This window comes from Syngnathoides biaculeatus, chromosome 18 (assembly GCF_019802595.1).
Source record: "Syngnathoides biaculeatus isolate LvHL_M chromosome 18, ASM1980259v1, whole genome shotgun sequence".
Classification (NCBI taxonomy): domain Eukaryota; kingdom Metazoa; phylum Chordata; class Actinopteri; order Syngnathiformes; family Syngnathidae; genus Syngnathoides; species Syngnathoides biaculeatus.
Window position 1 is genome coordinate 16,429,144 of NC_084657.1, and position 14,777 is coordinate 16,443,920.

Here is a 14,777-nt window from a genome sequence, read left to right on the forward strand (position 1 = left end):
TGATCTCGTGAATGGAGAGAGTTTTTGTGTGTGAAGGAGGAGGAGGAGGGGGGGGGCATCATGACCATTCCCGGATTGACCCTCATTCACCCCTGCTCACTTTCCCCACCCTGCGTAGGTCTTCCCCTCAACATGTGTGCAGCTGTCAGCTGGCAAGTGTTTTGTGTGGCTGTGCGTTCTTCATGTAATGTATCAATGTGTGTGTGTGTGTCAGAATAGAAATGACACAATATTTGGAGTCACACCTGCGAGAGCACCAGTTTAAAAAAAAAAAAAACTTTGTTTTTACCCAGTAAGCGTTAATCCTACAGTGGCAATTGATTGTGGATGTTTGCTATGCTATCTTGTGTAATATCTGATTGGAGGAAATTGTACAGCAAGATAACCAAATTGAAAATGCACCTGGTTGTTCGTCTGACGTCAACTTGATGATGCCTCTGGTGTCAACATCTGCTGGTCGCATGAGAGACTTGTTAGCTTAGTCCATAGAGGGACAATTGGCTCCATACGCCCTTAGTGTCCTCTTTTTTTTTTTTTCTAGTAAAACACAAACACACAATGGAGCATCAAATGTGCAAACTAAAGTTTTTTTTTTTTTTTTAAATCAAGAATTCCCAGTAACTCTTGTTTCTCTTTTTTTTTCTCTCTCCATCTTTTTTAGCTTCAGCTCCAAAGTTAAAACCAATGAAGAATCTATTAATAGTGGACGAGGGAAGCAAGCTCACGGTCAAGTGCGAGGCCACGGGGAGCCCTCTGCCAACATACCGATGGTTCAAAGATGGCAACGAGCTGAAGAAAAGCAAAAAAATACGAATAAAGAACAGCCAGTGAGTACAAAAAAGTACTAATAATCATTAACTCTGAATACTAACGTAAATGATGTCTCACCAACACTGTCTAAATGTATACTTCAAGAACATGTTTTAAAATGAATCACATTTGCCTTGCAAGGGAACATATTATGGAATATTAACTTTTAAATAGTTTGGATTAACATCTCATCTATTGTTATCTGCCTAGGTTTGAAATTGTTTTTATGGTTAAATTTATTTGAATGCTGGACACGGATTTGTTGCGCATTGCATAAATTTAAAAAAGTCGCCCAGGGTTCATCGTATGCCTTCCCTTTGCTCCTGTCGTCCTGGTAACCAAAGCGGCATGTTCTGAAGTACAGTATAAGAAACGGATATTAAGTTTACTGTAGATTTTGATCCATTATGTTGTCATAAATCTTTTATTTAGCCACCTTGCAAAAGTTATAGATTATTAAAAAAAATGTACTGTCAATTGACTTTCTACTGTTTTTCATACACAACATGTATGTTGTACTAGGGCGGCTCCAACTTTAAACTTTAATGTATTAATAAGGGTATTTTTTTTTTTTGACTGGGTGTCAAATAAACACTTTTTGTGGGTGTTATGATCCAGTTCTTGTTCTTTTATTTTCAGTACCAAGATTTGCCACCCATTAAAAGAGGCAGCACTGCACATTGCTAGTTTAATAATTCATGCACCTTTTTCACAGTCTCCGGTCGGCTAATGATCATGTGATTAAAATTGCTGGCTCCGGTGGAGCACGTGAGTAATGTGCAGGAAAAATGGCAATCTTGGAACAGGTAGATGCATTTACAGGCCCCTTGTAGAAACCGTTGCTGCTTTGTAGCCAAATTGAAAGCAGCGTTATGAAAAACATTATGAGACGTAATGCATAGCTTAATGAAGCGACTTTTAACTTTAGAAAATATACTAAGTAGCTCTGTTATTCTAGACACTTTTCCACTCTGTAATCAGCACCATATCAAAGCAGAAGCCCGTTGCCGTACGACTGCTTGTCCTGTTGTCCGCCTCGCTGTCCCCCGTGTTTCCACTCAACGGGTTTCCATGTTGCTTCCTCCCGGGCTGGATTCCCTTGACTCAGCTGTGCGAGTGTTGTCTCCCACAGGAAAAACTCCAGACTCCAGATCAGCAGAGCGAAACTGGAGGATTCTGGGAATTACACTTGTGTGGTGGAGAACCTGCTGGGAAAGGACAACTCCACTGGCACTATAAATGTCCAAAGCAGTGAGTACCGAGTAAAAGCACTCCCATTGTTCTTTATTGCTTAAGACTGTTCTACGGCCAGCTAAAGATTCAAAGTGGGCATCCCAACCAGGGCCTGTAAAAGTGGTAACAGGCATGAACAACAACTGTCCACTTTGTCTTTAGGGGTTTGCGGTACATTTTAATATGGTTTCTACTATTCAGCAATGTGCATCTGGCAGTGTGTGACACGAGAACATAATGTAGAGCAGAATGAAAAACAGCCCACCTGAGAGCTATAAAAAGTTTCACTTTTTGATAGAAGAAATACAGCACAATACATGCTAGTGCTGTGTTTTGCAAATTGCTGGAGCTGGTGAAAGATGTTTGATAACAGCTGCTTCCATTTGATAGGGTGGTGAAATAATGTTGGTTCTGGGCGCTGCTACAACTGTATTTGGATAGTCGACTGGCTGCATTTTTACAGACAGTAAAAAAAAAAAAAAAGAGCGGATGCAAGTCATGTGCTTTTACATCTATCTAAGCAAGGATGTATTGTTATCTGGTGTCTGAGTAGTGAAAGAGCATGTCTAGAGCGCAGACTGAAGCCAGAAAGTCCACATCACCCCGCCGCTGTGCCAAAAAACAAATAATCTACAGCCACTCACAACGGCATTGAAAAGGGACAAAAACACACTCATTGGCTGTTAAAATGCTCACCGGAAGGCTGAAAATGCAACTGTAACGACGTGGTCACAGGCACTGATGCCTCTGCTTCTCAAAAGATAGCAAGCAAATATTCCAAATGGACATCATATATCATTAAAATCATCATTTTTTTTGGGGGGGGGGGGGGTGTTGGGGGTTGTGGTGGGAAAAAAGACCGAAAATAAATTATTACAAACCAATTCGTCAAAAAAGATAATCCTTGGATTTTTTGTTACCAGAATAAAATTAGCCTTTTAACTAAAAAAAATATTATTAATAAGTATGTATCTACAGTACACTGTAGTATTAGGGTTATATGATTAATATGTCAAGAGTAGTAGTACAATGATACAAAATGGCCATTAGTATAAATCTTCATCCAAACGCAGGAAAAATGTTCCTCTAATATGTGTAAGTTAGCCAGTCTGTCTCGCAGTGAGGAGGTTCACGGTTCAAATCTTGGCTCACGCTCTTCGCTGCAGAATTTCCCGGTTCTAGCTGTACTTGCTTTCGGATCTCTTTGGGGACTCTGGTCTATTCTTGCTTTCCAAAAAAATGCGTATTAGGTTCGTTGAAGACTAATTCATCTAAATTCTCGATTAGTTGAAATCGTTCTAATAGGATGTACCCTACTTCTTGCCCCAAGTCAGCTCAGATAGGCTGTAGTGCACCCTTGACCCTAATGAGGATCAGTATTATAGAAAATGATTGGATAAATAGATGAACTAAAATTTTCTACTAAATTTATTTCTATACTGTTGGAAATTTTTCAATTTATTTATTTACTTGTTTGTTTGTTGTTTTGTTTGTTTATCTGTCATTTCATTTTTTGGGGGACTTCCTTGCCTGGCTTTAATAGTTTTTCATCCATGGCAGAGATCCCCCAAAAGGCAATCAAGGATATATACTTAAAAAATATGAATAATAATGAATATATGTGGTGGCACGGTGCATCAGCTAGTAAAGCCTTGGCCTCACAGTTCTGAGGTCTCGGGTTCAATCCCGGACCCGCCTGTGTGGAGTTTGCAAGTTCTCCCCGTGCCTGCGTAGGTTTTCTCCGGCCACTCTGGTTTCCTCCCACATCCCAAAAACATGCAACATTAATTGGAGACTCTAAAATTGCTCCTAGGTGTGATTGTGAGTGCGAATGTTTGTCTTCATGTGCCCTGTGATTGACTGGCAACCAGTTCAGGGTGTACCCTACCTCCTGCCCGTTGATAGCTGGGATAGACTCCAGAACTCCCCGCGACCCCTGTGAGGATAAGCGGCTATGAAAATGGATGGATGGATGAATATTAGTGTTGGTGTGCATATGGCCTGTGCTTGATGTCTCGGAATGAATGTAAGTTCTTGCTGGTATGACCGAGTTCACTTGGCTTTTAAAACGTCTCAGGACTTTGATGCTGTGCAGAAAAGAGGCCGTGACGTTAAACAGCAACCAGATTGTGTTTTGCCTTTTTTTAAAAATGCTTTTAATTGAGCATGCACGATGACATGTCCGCGCTACCGCTGGCGAAACATTTGGATGTTTAAGTAGATTTCTTTGAGGAGGGGGGGGGGGGGTGAGCGAGACGCTCTTTCCACACCACAGAGGAGATATCGTCACTCTCATTGCTGACCTTGGCAAGGGGCTCGTTTCTCTAGACATCCCACACCGACTTGAGAGGCCAACTGTGGCCGCCGAGGAGTGAGAAAAAGAGGTGCACGGAATCCAGCCGTCACTCAGTGCCCTTGTACTCTCGTTGAGGCGCAACACTCACTGAGCCTTCTCTCTTTTCATCCGTCACGACGACCTGTTATTGTTTACAGTCAGGCAGCGCCACTGGAGTAGCAGATCTTCGCGAATAATGAAAAGGACCTTTGTGCTAGGAAAGCCAACATGCTGGTCCAAGTGCTGGCATACAGATAGGAAGACAAGCACATCCAGTTGAGATTCCCATCCAGATTATGCACCTTGTGCTGACACGGGAACGTTACGTAGCCTTTTTTTAATGTCAAGCTGCCTTGCTTATTGCAAACCATCTCGTTTAATTGTAGCCTAATCATGTACGATAATTGGAATGCTGCAATACATCCTGGAGAGGTCACGGGAATCTCTTGCGGCCGCACCTGTTTCCTTAAATGTTTTTTTGGTTTGTTTTTTTGAAGATTTAGGAACACGTGATACCCTATATAATGATCTGCGGATATTGCACGACAAAGCATGTGGGTTGGAACACACTGCATAGTTAGGACGTGAGCGTGAACTCATGTGAAGGTAAAACATGACTGACAGACATCTACTCCAAAATTTTTAGATATGATAAGAATCTGTTTCTCTTATACAGTACTATCTACCGAGTCAGGCAATATTTAACATTCTCAACATTTTTGTAAGTATAAATAAAAGTTAATCATCATTTTGGATGGGTAGCACTTTAACGTGCCTTTGGCACCCTCTTCATAAATACTCAAATTGTAATAGAATAATGGAACTGAAATTTTATTATAAGTGGCCAAACATTTACACACATACAACTATGTCTCTTTAAATATATTTCCTCCATTTTATACCATTTTATTCCTTGGATGTAAATAATTTTGGCATGTCCCCCACTGCTCCGCTAACTAAAAGTGTGCGTAATAATAAGTGGTTGAGTGATATTAAATCTTTTTCCCCAAAGTTATTTGGTAAAACAAATCATTTTGTTCGCATATAGTCCAAGTTTTAGCATCACATTTATTGGACATTTTTGCGTGTGCCTCTGAAATTGCTCTCCACCTTGTCATTTAGAGATCAGTTGCAAGGTAAATAACGACACTTATGTAGATGCAACCCAATTCTGAAAGAGCGGACTGTCTGTCAGCATTTCATTAACTTGCTCTTATTCTTTCAAACAACGACATCACTGTATGGCCCGTCTTTTTTGCCGTGACCTCGGGGTGTCTGCCTGTCTCCGTGTGTGCGTGTTTGTTTGCAGGTCCCGTTGTGTTACACCGGCACGTCTTGTTCCGTCATGCTTCAGGGAAGAAGGCAAGACGGGGCGGATCAGGGGTGGTATGTCCATAGGTGGGCGTGAGGCGGGGCGGTGTAATTCACCCAAACCATATTCTCGAATAAGCAACATCGTCGTGTATCAAAATCACTGCTAAACATATAAAATCTGCAAATGATCCTTTATTTCAAGCGATACTGAAGTTTGTGCAACTCTTGAACCTTAAACCATCTCCGCGTGCAATCTCGCTTGTGTTTGCAAAGGAGACGAGTCCTTCTCGATGCACGTTTCCTCCTAAGGTTGCAAGGGACATGGCGTTAAAGAGCTGCAGTGGCCCGCTGCAGTATGTTGCACCATGTCGCCGCAGTATGATCAGTTTAAGTGAACAAGAAGGGAGGGGTGCATGAGATGGGCAGAAACACACACACACAGAGAGAGAGAGAGAGAGAGAGAAAGAGAATGAAGAGATTGTGGAAGATGAGAGAGAGACAGTGCGGTCAATATAAGGGAATGCGTGACAGGAAGCAGACTGAGACATTATATACGATAGACAGGGGGAAGCGGATATACAGTATATAGAGGAAAGACACATGGCGAGAGGGAGCAAGACAAGCGTTTGATGGGCTGCAGGGGAGAGTTTTACACTCTTTCTAGGAAGCAGCTTTGCGTAAAAGTGAATCTGATGTTCATACAAGAGGACATACCGGAGTTGTTTTTTTTTTTTTTTTTTAAATGTGGCATGGCAATTTTCAGCACAATGCAACAGAGGCCCCTTCGTGCCCATCTTGTTCTACCTTATGTGAACTCAAGGGTACCGGGTAATTGATTTTTAAGACAAACAGATGAGCTAGGTTATTTTTACAATCTTTATCATAAAATAATCTCATGCATCATTATAATTAATTGAAATATATTCATCCATTCATTTAATAAAATAAATGTTACATGCATGTATGGTTGCATGACTATGCTTGTAACACAAAACATTTTTATCGCAAATCCATCAATCTATCCATTTTCTTTGCCACTTGTCCTCACGAGGGTCACAGGGATTGCTGGAGCCAGCTGTCAACGGGCAGGAGGCGGGGTACACCCTGAACTGGTTGCCAGCCAATCGCAGGGCACATTGAGACAGACAACATTCACAATCACACCTATGGGCAATTTAGAGTGTCCAATTAATGATGCATGTTTTTGGGTTGTGAGAGGAAACCGGAGTACCCAGAGAAAACCCCATGGGGGCACGGGCAGAACATGCAAACTGCACACAGGCGGGTCCCACGATTTGAACCCTATTCTTCTGAACTGTGAGGGCAACACTCCACAGCTGCGCCACCGTGCTGCCATAATGTGTCATTATTTTCTTTTTATGTATAGTTTCAAAGTAAATTCCAACTCGGTGTGGTGTCAAACAGCTTGAAGCCTCCTCTTCTTTTGAAGAGTTGTTCACTATCTGGTGAATTGCTGGTTATTGTGAAGTGGCTTGAGTTGAATTCACTGTTAATTTATAGTATCTGAAATGATTTGAAAATAGGCTATATGATGCCTTGTAAAACATGTTAGTTGGGTCACTACATTCATTTTCAAAGTAATTTTTTTGTACATCAGTACTGAGCATTAATGTATACATACTGACATGCATACTTTTCTTGTATTGGACATTTCATCTGTGCTGAGGGCTGACCTGAGGCACCCCCCCCCCCACCCCTCCATCAATCACATCCACCACATGGTGATTTAAGAACAGCGCACACACGCTGTAACTAGGGGTTCCATCTATGTGAAAATAATCATCCAAAATGGGAATTTTAAAGCCATAAAGCATGCTATCTGTGAGTTTTAATATAGGTCATTTAAATTGATACGCATAGCATCAATTTGTCAAAGAGTGCCAGACTCATCTGACACTTTGCCCAGAGGTGTTGTTAAATAGGAATTACCCAAACGTTCCCCGGATACCAATTTTACCTCAACGTATAAAGGAAGATGGGAAAAATCACTGCTGTGCGCCATAAGAAAGAGCAAGCTATATTAACCCCTATTAATATTGCACATAACATTTGGTTGTTACTCCAGCTCTGCCAACACCTATTTATAATTTCCCAGTGACGGAAAAGAAACCAAGTACGCCACTTCCCTCGGGTGAGAAAAAGCTCGCCAGCGTGTTTGTGTGGGAAGAACCCGAACCTTAAGTGAACCCCTTTATGCATTATAAAGCATTCATTGCACGGTGGCGCCATGCCAACCATGCAGTTTGCCCTATAACACTAACAGATTGCACCTGTGTAGGGATTTTACGCATGACGCTTTGGAAGAGGGGTGGAGCAGAAAGACCCACTGCTAACTGTGTGATGTATCATTATTCAGCACACAGTTGAGGTTCTGCTACAACTCATTTCATGACTCATCACTGCTTTTATTTTAACTGAAACATCGGCGAGTCTCTCCAGACTCTTCGCGTCCTATTGTCTACATTTTGCTGTCACTGACCTGAATGGACTGTGTGTTTGAGTGTGAGTGTTTGCGAGTATCTCCCAGGGGCAAAGTGCGGGTTGCCAGAGCCTGGAGCATGGCAAATATAAACGCCCCCACCCACCACAATCCTTGGGACCAATACCAAGTCTTCCTACACAAAAATGCAACATACAAGGATAGTTGATAGAAGGATAGATTTACATTTGTGCTGATAAAGCTGTCTAATTGCAGTCACTTGTGGAGTGTTTTTATGTTGTTTTATTACTTCTGGGGGCGGGGGGGGGGGGGGGGGGAGCATGCGGCACAGTGGGTCAGCTGGAAAATGTTGGACTCACAGTTTTGTGTGGAGTTTGCATGTTCTCCCCGTGCCTGCGAGGATTTTCTCCGGGCACTCCGGTTTCCTCCCACATCCTAAAGACATGCAACATTAATTGGACATTCTAAATTGCCCCTAGGTGTTATTGCGAGTGCGGCTGTTTGTCACGATGTCCCCTGCGATTGTCTGGCAACCAGTTCAAGGTGTCCTCTGCTTCCTGCCTGTTGACAGCTGGGATAGGCGCCAGCACTTCTGCGACCCTTGTGAGGATAAGCAGCTAAGAAAAGGGATGAATGGATGGATAGTTTGAACATCAAATATCTTGTCTTTGTGGTGTAGTCATTTAAATATAGGTTGAACATGATTTGCAAACCAGTATATTGTTTTTATAATTTATTCTTCTTATTTTATTATTGTATTTGTTTTGCTTACAACAATGTCCCAATTGTAAGTTTGGAATGTTTGCCGGTGGTTGTGTGAAGATTTTTATTCATCGGTTTTGCGTGTAAGAGTGAGAATGAGTGTGACGAGTGTGTGATGGAGTGACATACTTCATTTTTACTTTAACTTAATGAATTAGCAATTGATCCCGCCACGATGACTTTAATATATTTCCTCATTATGGCGCCAATGAAAGTATTGGCAAGTAACTCCCTCTTCGCCACTCACATCTTTATGCTACCACACCGGTGTTTCCCGCTAGTGTAGCTATGACGAGTCCTTTTCCTGAGTGGCGTTCTCATCCCTACAATATGCCCGACCCCCTAAGTGGGACCAGCAGCCGTTTATTGTCCATGTGGTCTGAGCTCTGGCATGTAATCAGTCTGGCGTGATGAGACCCGGTGGCCCGCTGCAAAAAAGGTGTAGTATATCATCCACTGTTTTGTAGAACCAGGGACCGACCGCAGTCAAGTTCACGGGGCTCCACGTGGCTTCAGATTAAGGCCTCCCATTATCCTACGGGCTGCCATGTTGCGATAAGTGCTTGCGAGGCAGCCATGTGTCCATGGGCTGTAGGTCACATCCTTGGGGTGTGCTGTGCACCGCTCCGCCGAGAGAGTGTGTGAGCGTCCAGGAATGTGTTGATGGAAATCACAGCTGAACATATGATTGCTCCAACGTTAGCAGTCATGCTGGGGCCCACCAGCAACAATTTCACGCATGCATGCACGCACGCAGGCCCACACACACACACACACGCACGCACACGCACGCACACACTTTCACATGTTTTCACTCGTTATTGTGAGGCCAACTACTGCAAAAGATGACACGCTGTGGCGACCCCTAACGGGACAAGCCGAAAGGAAAAGAAGAAGAAGAAGAATTGTGAGGCCAACTACTGTGAGCCCATATTGCTGATACACACACACACACACACACACACACACACACAAACAAACTCAGCCTCCTAGCAAACCCCTTCATACCATCAGTTGCCATTATTACTTCCGTTCTGTATTTGGTCCAACTGGAAATAAGCGGGTCACGGTGAAGCAACTGGTTAGATTATCTGCCTCACAGTTTTGAGGACCAGGGTTAAAATCCCGGCTCAGCCTATGTGGAATTTGGATGCTCCCCTCATGCCTGCGTGGGTTTTCTTCAGGCACTGTGGTTTCCTCCGCACATCCCAAAAACATGCAACATTAGTTGGACACTCTAAATTGCGAGTGTGACTGTTTGTCCCCATGTTCCCCGCGATCGGCTGGCGACCAGTTCAGGGTGTACCCCGCGTCCTGCCTGTTGACAACTGGGATAGGCTCCAGCACTCCCATGATCCTTGTGAAGATGGATGTTTGACTAGGGAAAAAAACGCACGAAAATGAAAACATCTCATCGGTCCCATCTGTTTATTATCAAATTACAGTACTTTATAGTCTGCTATCAGCTGCCCCCACACTCAGTTGGTTGAATGAATGAATGACAGTGAACTAGCATGGAGTTTGCATGTTCTTCCAGCGATTGTTTTTCTCTGAGTACTGCATCTTTCGTTCACATTCCAAAACCATCAGGCTCTCCTTACTGAAACTTCTAAATCAAGAGTGGCCAACATATGGGAGGGCACACATGTCCAAGCAAGCATTTTCATTTATTAGTTTGTACTCCAAAATCACTTAAACTATGTTGATTCTGTGAATTCATGGTATTATTCTTACTATATAATTACATGAATTTGAAATAAATGTGTTGAAGTGATACCAAATTATTATTATTTTTAAATAAACTCATAAATAAATCAGCTCAATTCTGTTCCCATGTCGGCAGCGTAATCTAAGTCTGTCAGAATGTGGTGGCGTTTAACACTCAACTGCGATAACACTAGCAGTAAAGATGAGTCCAAAGACGAAGCGCTCTATTTACTGGGTCGATCTACGTTCTAACCCTCCCCTATGGTCACTAGCCAGATGAGCTGGCCGGGGCCTCTAATTCTGATGCCTACCGGACGCCTCCCTGGTGAGGCATTCCGGGCACGTCCCAACGGAAGGAGATCCAGGGGACGACCCAGGGCACACTGCAGAGACTACAGTATATCTCTCGGGTGGCCTGGGAGTGCCTTGGGATCTCCCGGAAGAGCTGGATGAAGTGGCTGGGGAAAGGAAAGTCTGGGCATCCGTGTTAAAGCTACTGTCCCCGCGCCCCGACCTCGAACGAGCGGTAGATGAATGAATGAACGAATGAATGAATGAATGAATGTATGAAGCACATGCTAATGTTAGCTAACCCTGTTGCTGTGGTATTATGCTGAATGTGCTCCTATTAAACTCCACAGTTTCCACTTTCCTGCTCCTCATTCTCCTCTGGGATGAAATGGGTCTCATTTTCGTGTCCAACAGCTTAACACAGAGGAGTTTATTAAGATATAAAATTGGCCATTTCACAGTTTTGGTTGTCATGTGTGTGATGCAGTCCGAGAATCTCAACAAAGGCAATCACACACATAAAGATTCTATTGCACTGCCGATCTCAAAGTCTCTCGTGATCAAACGTCAACTCACAAAACCGAAGGAGATTGCTGGAGAAAAATTCATTGTGTGTTTTTACACACTTGGCCAATAAAGCTGATTCTAATTCTGAATTGACGTACTTGTTCAGGAAGGGACAAAACGTAATTGTGTGTACTAGACCTCAGGTGTTCGACAAGAAAATCTTACGAAGCGTGTTGTTACATTACTACGCCATTCGAAAGCACACACTTTCAGCTGTGTTATGTAAAAATCGAGAAAAAAGTACACAGAATTCTGCATCTCAGGGCTTTCGATTACAAACTGACAACATAAGTCACCGTCAGATGTGTTTTTCGTGTGTCTAAGATATTTGATCACAACACAGAGCATCCGTCACAATCAACATAAACTGTGGAGGAAAGTTTCAGGTTTTCTTCCCACTGACTAATACTCTCTTACGTAAATGAAGCAGTATGCTAAGTGTTGCTTTGGAGAGGATAAACAACAACTTCTGTCCCTTCTTCTGTGTTCTAACTCTGGCAAAAACACAACTTACTCTGTTGACGTAAGAAGCCAGATAAACATCTTCTGTAGTGACGCGACATCTATTTTTCCGTGTGTGGATAAGATACAGTCATGTCATTTGACGAGTGATTCGTTTTAACAGGTCACTGGAGAAGTGCTTGGCGCATTGTAGGAATTTTGCCACATTGCTATCAGTCATGCCCACTACGCTACGCTCGGCCTGTGGTGGCAGTCGGCATTAGCGTTGTTACACGCTTGTCAGGAAATGTCCACATCAACTGACCCACTTGCCCAACAATCATTTCAATGCATTTATTTTATTTGATTTTTTTTTTAAAAGCCTCCGACTGTTTTAATACGCAACAGTGTGGGCAAATCTATGGGTAACTTAAATGCCAATCAAGTGTCATTGCAGTTCTTGTTTTGGTTTGTACATACTGTATCTTTCAGGCAAACTTTGGCTTCACTATCAGTCCTAAACTGATTGAAATGCTCTCAGGCCAAATACCTAGATATATTTGAACACTTTAAAAAATATATCTGTAGGAAGTTCTTTGTTTTTCTTCCTCAAACCACAAAATATTTTGGTTTGCCAAAGCTGCATGTAAAAATGCTTTACTTGTCCTTGCTTGTATGACAGCACTGTGATGGCAATTTTGTTCAAAATTAATTTTAGCTTGTTGTTTTTCTCACTTCCAATGATCCATCCAACTTTTGTATTACTTTTTCTTATGACGGCCCCTTGTGAAAAACACCCTTTCACATTCACACCTCTTAGAATCTTTTATTTTTCTCATATTCAATCTTCTATTTTCCTAATATACGCAGGTAATGTATTGGGGTAACCCCATGCAAAGTTGGGTAGAACATGCAAAGTCCAGACAGGCGTGCCCGAGTTGAGATTTGAACCCAGATTTTCTCAACTTTGGGACATACGTCTGTCCTGTTGCCTATTTTGTTGATTTGATGTCCCTGTTTTAAATAAACTTGGTTTGTTTTTGTTAAGATGTGATATTCAGAAAGGATGTTTGTGGTTCCCCATTCCCTTGTTTAATTAATTAATTAATTGGTTTTCTGCCTCCCGATTGGCCAAATGCGCTGGACACTTTGTACTTACAGAGCCACCTGTTGTTTTGGCAGGCACTTAACACTCAAACATGTTGTCTTGTGGACTGTCAGGTGTTTAGTCAGTGAAGTCATACTGCAGCTGAAAAGGCCCGAGTGCTGCTTGTCACCAGCGGTCTTACATAACGTGTACATGACCATTGAAAAACCCGGTCACACTTTCTGATGCGATTGAATGAGAAAGTGTGCCCAAACTTTGACTAGCAGTGTAGCTGGTAGAAGGCATGTGTGTTTCCCTAGCCCGCTTTCTTTATTGTGTATTTTCTGCGGACCAGACCAATCCCTCTCCTTATTGACGGTTGTGCTTATGCGTGTTTGTGCAGCGGAAAAAGTGTTGAAATTTATCTCAGTCAGTTTGGGTATTTTGTTTGCATGATGGGAGCACAAACTTGTACCGTATTTAGTCACCTTTAGCAAAATGACATAAGAAGGAGTGTTTTTAGTTGTATTGTGCTTTTGATCATCTCTAACAGTCCCCGATGTTCACGCAATGTTGCAGAGGTGTATCAGTGGGAAGGGGGACCCACATTACACTGTGCCCAGCCAAGCCCAATGGGGGCAGGCCTAGCCAACAGCCGCTTGCCTTCGAGCCCCACATCCAGGCCTTGCTCCAGAGGGGGTGACTCGCGTCTGGGCTAGGGAAACCTGGATCCAATTTTTGTACTTGTCATATGGGTTTATGCAGCCGTGCTTCATCTGGTCCCTCACCTAGGACTTTCTTACCGTGGGTGACCCCACCAGGGGCCTGAAGCCCCAGACAACTTAGCTCCTAAGATCAGTGAGACACACAAACCAATCCACCATGATAAGGTGATGCCTCAAGGAGGGGAGTTGAAGAAAGTATTCATTTTAAATATCTACCAAAAAAAAAATCAAAAAAGTAAATTGCTCGGAGTATGAGAAACATGAAAGTGAATTGCGTCTTTGAATGCCTTTAAAGAAAATAAATGCTTCATGTGGTACCAAAGACATGCACGTTTTCTCAAGAAATAGTCTCGGCATATGTTTCAAATATGCATGCAATTAGATTTGATCCCTCAGAATATGTAACCAAACCTCCCCCAAAACATATTGGTGAAAGGTATATCAGGCTTTGCAATATTTTTGAGGTATGCTATATCAGAACACGTTTTTGCCAGAAGCATTCAGACATTTGCAGTTAATATGGTGACAGACCAAGAAATGCTGGATGGTTAAGCCATAAAACATAAATCAACTTCCTAATATGTCAGCGATTGGGAAAGAGCTATGCGTGGTATGGAGCATTCAATATACTGCTTACATATCTCATGCTGTCTGAAGAAGAAGCAGCTGCTGAATCTTATCGTATGAATGCTTAGAAGCACATTGCAGAACTGAACAATACAGAATTACGACTGCTTTCAGAACAGCCAACACCTTCTACAATTCTAAATTGAATGGATATAAAATTTGACATATTCATTGAGAGTTTATGCGTAATCCAAGCTATTAAGAGATTTGGGGGACCCCGGTTGCTGTTCAGTTCTTATTTGGACCAATAGTAATGTGTACACATTCGTCAAGAGCAAACTCCTGCATGTGTCATTCATTATTCAATGAGAACACACCAAGACAATATCCAAAAATGAAAAACTACAAAGGCGCTTATGCCAAAGCGGAAAGATGATCTGCACAACAACAGAAAGGATTCCTGGCAGAGAACAGTTT

General features: G+C 42.5%; 1 protein-coding gene across 1 annotated transcript in view; it reads left to right on the forward strand.

Moving 5' to 3' along the window:
• Positions 1-14,777, forward strand: part of nrg2a (neuregulin 2a) — an 85,467-nt gene that overhangs the window by 11,230 nt on the left and 59,460 nt on the right. The window contains exons 2-3 of the mRNA XM_061804455.1: positions 662-827; positions 1,943-2,061. Coding sequence (XP_061660439.1) covers positions 662-827; positions 1,943-2,061 — 285 coding nt within the window. The remainder of the gene's footprint in view (positions 1-661; positions 828-1,942; positions 2,062-14,777) is intronic.